The sequence below is a fragment of the Salmo salar genome, chromosome 13 (assembly GCF_965601325.2).
Source record: "Salmo salar chromosome 13, fSalSal1, whole genome shotgun sequence".
Lineage (NCBI taxonomy): Eukaryota > Metazoa > Chordata > Actinopteri > Salmoniformes > Salmonidae > Salmo > Salmo salar.
In genome coordinates, this window is record NC_138303.1 from 66,892,338 (window position 1) to 66,899,423 (window position 7,086).

General features: G+C 40.0%; 1 protein-coding gene across 2 annotated transcripts; it reads left to right on the forward strand.

Moving 5' to 3' along the window:
* Positions 1 to 309: 309 nt before the first annotated feature.
* LOC106567568 (E3 ubiquitin/ISG15 ligase TRIM25) lies at positions 310 to 6,534 on the forward strand. Of its 2 annotated transcripts, XM_014137040.3 has the most exons (6): positions 310 to 1,166; positions 1,405 to 1,485; positions 1,673 to 1,906; positions 2,195 to 2,354; positions 3,651 to 3,812; positions 3,938 to 6,534. In XM_014137040.3, the coding sequence occupies exons 1-6, from the start codon at positions 594 to 596 to the stop codon at positions 4,474 to 4,476; spliced, it is 1,749 nt and encodes a 582-aa protein (XP_013992515.1). In that variant the 5' UTR covers positions 310 to 593; the 3' UTR covers positions 4,477 to 6,534. The 2 variants fall into 2 exon arrangements, with proteins under 2 accessions (XP_013992515.1, XP_082816404.1); XM_082960278.1 differs by lacking the exons at positions 2,195 to 2,354; positions 3,938 to 6,534.
* The last annotated feature ends 552 nt before the right edge of the window (positions 6,535 to 7,086 follow it).

Here is a 7,086-nt window from a genome sequence, read left to right on the forward strand (position 1 = left end):
ATTTAGCGTGCAAGTGAACCTCATCTGCAAAGCCCATTAAGCACCTGCATAAGGAAAGTCTGAATACTAACTACTGAGAAGTGTGTTGGAAAGGCGTGCGCAGTCTGAACGGGCCGTACATGATCGAGGGATACAACAGTTTTTAGTATAGTATTCAACAGTATTCTACAACATTCTAAAGTAAGTACTACACATGATCAAGGGATTGTACAGTGTGTAGTATAGTATTCTACAAAAGTCTATAGTAAGCACCTCACGATCTAGGGATACTACAGTGTAGAGTACATGTTTTTTACAGTATACTACCATTTACTATAGTTAACTACAGAATTCTAAAGTACTATACTATTCTATAGTAAACTGTAATATCTTTTTATATGGGCGTCCCTGCACTGGCTGAGGAGAAGATATTCACTATCAAAGAAAATAGCCCCTCATATAACTATATAGAATCCATCCAACGCCACACCCCTTGCAGGTACAGAGTACACACACAATAAATTCTCATTTCTATAACCATAAACACTTCTAGAGAAACGTTAGTGAACTCTGATACTCTGCTGCACTCCATCTGTTAGTGTGTCAGCACCAAAATGGCAACATCCATGGATTCGATCAGTTGTTCGATCTGCCTGGATCCACTGAAGGATCCTGTGGCTATTCCCTGTGGACACAGCTACTGTATGGGTTGTATTAAGGATTACTGGGATCAGGATTACCAGAAGGGTGTCTACAGCTGCCCACAGTGCAGACAGACTTTCATTCCAAGGCCTGTTCTAAACACGAACACTCTGCTGGCTGAATTGGTGGAGAGTCTAAAGAAGACAGGACAAGCTGCTCCTCTTGATCACTGTTATGCTGGACCTGGAGATGTGGAGTGTGACGTCTGCACTGGGAGAAAACTCAAAGCCGTCAAGTCCTGTCTGGAGTGTCTGGCCTCCTACTGTGAGACTCACCTTCAACCTCACTATGAATCGCCTACATTTAAGAAGCACAAGCTGGTCAAAGCCTCCACACAACTACAGGAGAAGATTTGCTCTCGTCATGACAAGCTGCTGGAAATGTACTGCCGTACCGATCAGCAAATTATCTGTTACCTCTGTATGATAGGTGATCATAAAGGCCACGATACAGTGTCAGCTGAATCAGAAAGGGTTGAGAGACAGGTAAGGACATAAACTGTATTATTTACAGAATACTTGAGCAATTAACAAGTCATTTTATGCATGGCAGTAGTATTTGATTTCAAAAGTGTTTTTTATGGAAAATTTAGTTACACTAACGTGCGTGCACACATACACACCTCCATATGGTATGGACATTGACTTATCATAAAGTTTGACGTAGACAGACACTTTTACAAATTATCTATGGAATGACAATGGAAGATTTGTTTCTCTACAGAGGCAGCAGGGGGAGAAACAGAGAATCCAGAAAATAAAGAAAGAGATTCAGGAGGTGAGACGTTCTGTGAAGTCACTGAAGGTGAGTTTTGACTATATACATTTATTCACTTAGCAGTGAGTGACTTACTCATCGTAAACTATACTGCAGAGCCAATGAGAACACCAGTGAAACCTACTGTGGGGAACCTGCTTATCTGGTGTCCTGGTGAGAACTGAGTGACTGTGCTGGTTCAAATGGAACCCCTCCTCTCTCTGTGTCTTAACAGCGGTCTGCACAGGCAGCAGTAGAGGAGAGTGAGAAGATCTTTACTGAGCTAATCTGCACCTTTGAGAGAAGATGTTCTGAGGTGAAGGAGCTGATCAAAGCCCAGGAGAAAGCAGCAGTGAGTCAGGCTGAAGGACTTCTGAAGCAACTGGAGCAGGAGATAGCCAAGCTGAGGAGGAGAGACGCTGAGCTGGAGCAGCTTTCACACACAGAGGATCACATTCATTTCCTCCAGGTGACATCACTGGTTTCGCTCTCCACAGCAGCAGGTGTCACTGCAGAAAGTGATCGTTTCAGCTGTTCCCAATATGATCCCCTTCCCATTGGTCCTACTCCTAACCCTTCAATGTTTGCAAGATCTGTACAGTGGAAGCTTCACCACTACACTGCTTATACCTATACAGACCCTTCAGGAATACTAACATCAAGGAGTTAGGGCCAATGGGGAGGGATAGGGAGTGATTTGGGAACGGCTGAGAGTCTTTCTCAACAATAATCTATTCCCTGTTTCCTCACTCTGTAGACTTTGCAGTCCCTCTGTGTCCCTCCTGGATCTGAGGCCTTACTGAGCATCACTGTCAACCAACATGTCTCTTTTGAGGATGTGAAGAAATCAGTGTCTGAGCTGAAAAATCAAATAGAAGTTATCTGCTCTGGGGAAATTGCCTTGATCTCTGCAAAAAGTAGGTCTAGGTCTTTTTTGAAGGACATTGCTAGAAATGAAATGTGCTTCATCCTATCAGAGTTAATCTCACTGACATAGTGATTTCATTAGGTGATCTAATTTGAACATAGTTTAATGTTAATACTCAGTGAAGAACCACTCTCAAGCTGGGATTCAATGCACGGTACATTATAGTGCAGCACACTATAACATACTTTTAAAGGTTATTTACACTTGAGCTGACATTTACCATGAATGCAAGCTCTGCGAACGTTGGGAAAAATGCCTTTAAAAGGCCTATTGTCTGCTTGGTTGTTCCATGAAAAGAGCGTCTTTTGCATCTCTTTGATATTTTAAATAGAAATTGTGCACCAATATTGCATTTTAAAAGCTATTTATATTAAATGAATTGCCCTTTAGTATAGACAACATGGAGAATTCAATAAATCTGAATTTAGTGTGCATAAAAATTTTAACCCACTTTAAACCCACTTACCCCCAAAATGTCTCCAAGTTTGCACCATCATTGCAAAGCCCTAGCTTTTTTGTTGCTTTGACAAAGTCATTTCTGAAGATTATTATTCATTTATATTTCATGTGATTAGTGATTCATTTAAAAGTTTGTCCCTAATTTTAAGGTCAACCTGGTTACGGGAACTGAACTCTCAATTTAATATGGCGAAACTATTCCTTAAAAATAGAAAAAAAAGAAGTCAAAGCAAACATTTAACATCTAATAGTCAAATCATTGTGTAAAAGCAGGTGAGCTGGGTCTACTCTTTTTGACCATTTTCTGGTGTTTTTGTGGTGGAAAATGGAGCCGGTCGAATATAACACGTAAAAAATTTTACCCATAGATAAACAGGCTTGAAATATTTTAACAATTTAAATGTATTTGTGGAGTTTGCATTCAATTGCCACTCCTTGTTGCGCACAACTAGCTTCCTTTCCCCCTTTCACAATAGGATTTATTGCTGATTTAAGATAACATGGTCAACCCTGTTACTTCATTTGGCACCTAATAGGCACTTAGTATAGTAAAAAAAATGATTACCTCTTGACATGGGAAAATGTGTTTTTGATGAAGTTGAAGCTATGCTCTTTAAGACAGAATGTTAAAATGAGGTGAAATCAAAAGGTTTTTTGACGAAGTTACACTTCTCAAAAGGCACTCAATTGGTAGAATCCCCCTACTGTATAGTGCTCTGTGCCTTACATTGAACCCCAGCCTTAGTTTCTTGACCCGTTAACTTCCTGTATGTTTATGTAATGATCAGTGTGGACCAGTGATATTTGATGTTCTTTATCTCCATAGTGACAAAAGTCCAGATTTTTCCACCCGTTGAGCCCTGTTGTCTCACGTCATTCAGCACACCTCAGTCTGAACTGTTAGTTGGTGAACTAGCGTCATGTAGAAATGATGCCACCTTACAGAAGATAAGGCCTGAACCCAAGACCAGAGAAGAGTTCTTGGAATGTGAGTGTGCATGCATGTGCGTGCGCACACACACACACACACACACACACACACACACACACACACACACACACACACACACACACACACACACAACCTTTCACCTGTTTTGTCTTTGTCCTCAGATTCCTGCCAGCTCACATTGGATCCCAACACCGCTAATAACTGGCTGTGTCTGTCAGAGGGGAATAGGAAGGTGACGTGGAGTCCATGGAGTAATAAGGCCCAGCCTTATCCTGACCATCCAGACAGATTTTCCTCCTATGAACAAGTCCTATGTAGAGAGGGTCTGTCTGGAACCTGCTACTGGGAGGTAGAGTGGAGTGCATTCAAGGCTTATATAGCCATCTCATATAAAGGGATTGGCAGAATAGGACCTGGTGATGAGTGTTGGTTTGGAGGCAATGATCAGTCCTGGAGTTTGGTGTGTTGTTCTATCCTTGGCTGTTATTTCTACCACAATAACAAACGGACTGCCACACGTGTACCCCGCTCTTCCAGAATAGTAGGAGTGTACCTGGACCACAGGGCAGGAACTCTGTCCTTCTACAGCGTCTCTGACACAATGACCCTCCTCCACAGAGTCCAGACCACATTTAATCAGCCCCTCTATCCTGGGTTCTGGATTTATGCTGGATCATCTGTAAAGATACTGAACCAGTGATTAACTTCGTTAAAAATACAGGCATGCTACTGTATATGACATGTTCAACTATCCATGTTGCAAAATTTTTGCATTTTTAAAGATTTGATCACTCTTCACAATGTCACGCATAGTTCTGATATCTACCCTAATAATCCACACTAATCATGGGACTGTGGTGACAATGGTCCAGTCCTCGTGAACCGTGCTCCAGGTTTAAACTGCTACATATGGTTTGCGTACTATAATGATTCAAATAGGCTACATGTCCCAAATTATTGAACAACTTGTAATATGTTAGCCTTATATGATGCACTATTGCTAGCGATCCTCAGGAACAACCACACAAATGTGTCAGAGGAAAGAAAGTTAAACTAACAATGGAATGGAATGATTCAAAATGTAAGGAAATTAACACTAAAGTCAATGACAGTTATAAATGTATGTGGGTCTAACTGACGGTGACGTCCTATAGTGGCTAATATTTATCACGATTCAAATTGTAAAGAATACTGTGAAAAGTCCGCGCATATAATTAAACATTCTAGAAAACCTAAATCAACTGATTTGGCGCTATAGTATCATTTGCACACGGCTACAGAAGGCTATAGCTTTGGGTCTCCAAATTTCATCCCAAGTTATTAGGCCAGCATTTCATAAATGTCACTGTGGAAAAGGTGATTTGTTGATATGCTTGTTTGCTGCCATATGACTGGTTTCACATTTGTCTCCAGGGATCATAAGGTAAAATAGGTCTAAAACGATTGTAATTTATGTTTACAATTCCCTTATCCAAACCGCTTACCCACTTACCTAGCTCGTTATCAATAGCTCCTATTAATTTGTAAATGACAGAGAATGGAGAATGGTGTTATTTCTATCAGAAAACAAATAAATGAGATATTCCACTTGGAACTGACAGGTTGCTCAACCTTATTCATAATTTCATCACGCGTAAAGGTGGGGGAATCATGAGGGCATTAAGTCAATTCATCTGTAGACATACCTTCGCCACACCTTTATTTTTTTTATCTCCACCCCAAACGAATAGCGGGTGAATGGCATGCTATTCTCATGCTTAAGTTCAAGGTCCGTATACACGTAGAGAGAAAAGTGCATAAGAAGGGAATTATTTTCCATTTACACTGCTTAACTTGGGTAGGAATTCCCCCTTGGTGAATAGAATCCTATTGACTCTTGGAACTATGACGACCCAGTCCTATGGTTCCAGTTTACTATGGAACTAATCCTGACTATCACCGACATGATGGATTTTCACTGTGGTCTAGCTTAAATTTCACATTTTATTTCAGCCTAAAAAAAGATTTCTTGAGAATTGATTACATTGTTGATTATGATATTTTGGTTTTAGACAAACAGAAAAATAGACATACAGAGGGATGAGTTTCTACACAAAAATAGCTTGTTAGTAACAATACATTTAGTATGTAAAAAGAAAAGAAAAAAAATTGTGCCTCCACCCTTTGTGAAAGGCTGTGTTAATCATTTCAAGTAACAGTGGAACTAATTGGTTCCAAAAAATTGTATAGACCTCAGTAGCAGTACTGTCCCAACCAAGTGATTTGCTTTTCTCCAATGCCCTTTTAAGTTCATGGAGAGAGCTTTGGGCTTCCATATCTTTAAAAAAGGACTCACTCTGGCTTGGTGTTGATTTATACTCAGACGTGTACAATTCTTTATAGAAGCAGAATAATCTTTGGTTGATTAATTTGGGTTCTGATTGTAATTTACCTGACTCAGATTCAATAGTTGCAATATCCACTAATTGATCATTACTGCGAAGCATGTTAAGCTTTTAGATGACTGGGTTGATTACCATGGAAGTAATGGTTGAGTCTAACTCGATGGTTGGCTAATTCTGCTCTCTGCCTAATCAATAGATTTAGTTCTGTCTTGACTTTGGAGAGAGTAGTCGCTACCTGAAAAAAGTGTTTGTTGACATCGTTAACAACTTTTACAATTATGATATCTTCTTTAATTGTGATTTATTCAGTCCGGATGCAAATGCATTTGCATTGTTTTTAATAAATACCTTTAATAGTGTCCCATAAAGTCAAAGGATGATAGACTGAGTTTTTATTAATCATTATGAATTCATTCAATTCAGTTTTAAATTGGTCACAGAAATTAGGATTTTGTAGTAAGGAAACAATAAAGTGCCATCTTGTGGCTCTTTTAGCAGATTCCGAAATGTGTATCTGTCAGTAGTAAGCATGATGATCACAAGGGAAGAGGGGGGCTGGGGAAGGGGAAAGGGGGGGGGGGGGGGGACCGCCACGCTGCGCCACCGTCCTGTTCAAATGCGCACAACAGAACAAGGTGAGTCTAAAAATGACTCGTATGCTGCCGCATATATGATGTAATATGACAGGGAGATAAAGTTGAAGTCGGAAGTTTACATACACTTAGGTTGGAGTCATTAAAACTTGTTTTTCAACCACTCCACAAATTTCTTGTTAACAAACTATAGTTTTGTCAAGACAGATTATTTCACTGTATCACAATTCCAGTGGGTCAGAAGTTTACATACACTAAGTTGACTGTGCCTTTAAACAGCTTGGAAAATTACCTACCTTCCAACTCAGCACCTCTTTGCTTGACATCACGGGA

Excerpts from the sequence above, each read along its gene's own strand:
- LOC106567568 (XM_014137040.3), top strand. The coding sequence starts at position 594 with ATGGCAACATCCATGGATTCGATCAGTTGTTCGATCTGCCTGGATCCA. Across the intron at positions 1,167-1,404 it reads CAGAAAGGGTTGAGAGACAG|AGGCAGCAGGGGGAGAAACA; the intron begins GTAAGGACATAA and ends GTTTCTCTACAG. Across the intron at positions 1,907-2,194 it reads ATCACATTCATTTCCTCCAG|ACTTTGCAGTCCCTCTGTGT; the intron begins GTGACATCACTG and ends CTCACTCTGTAG.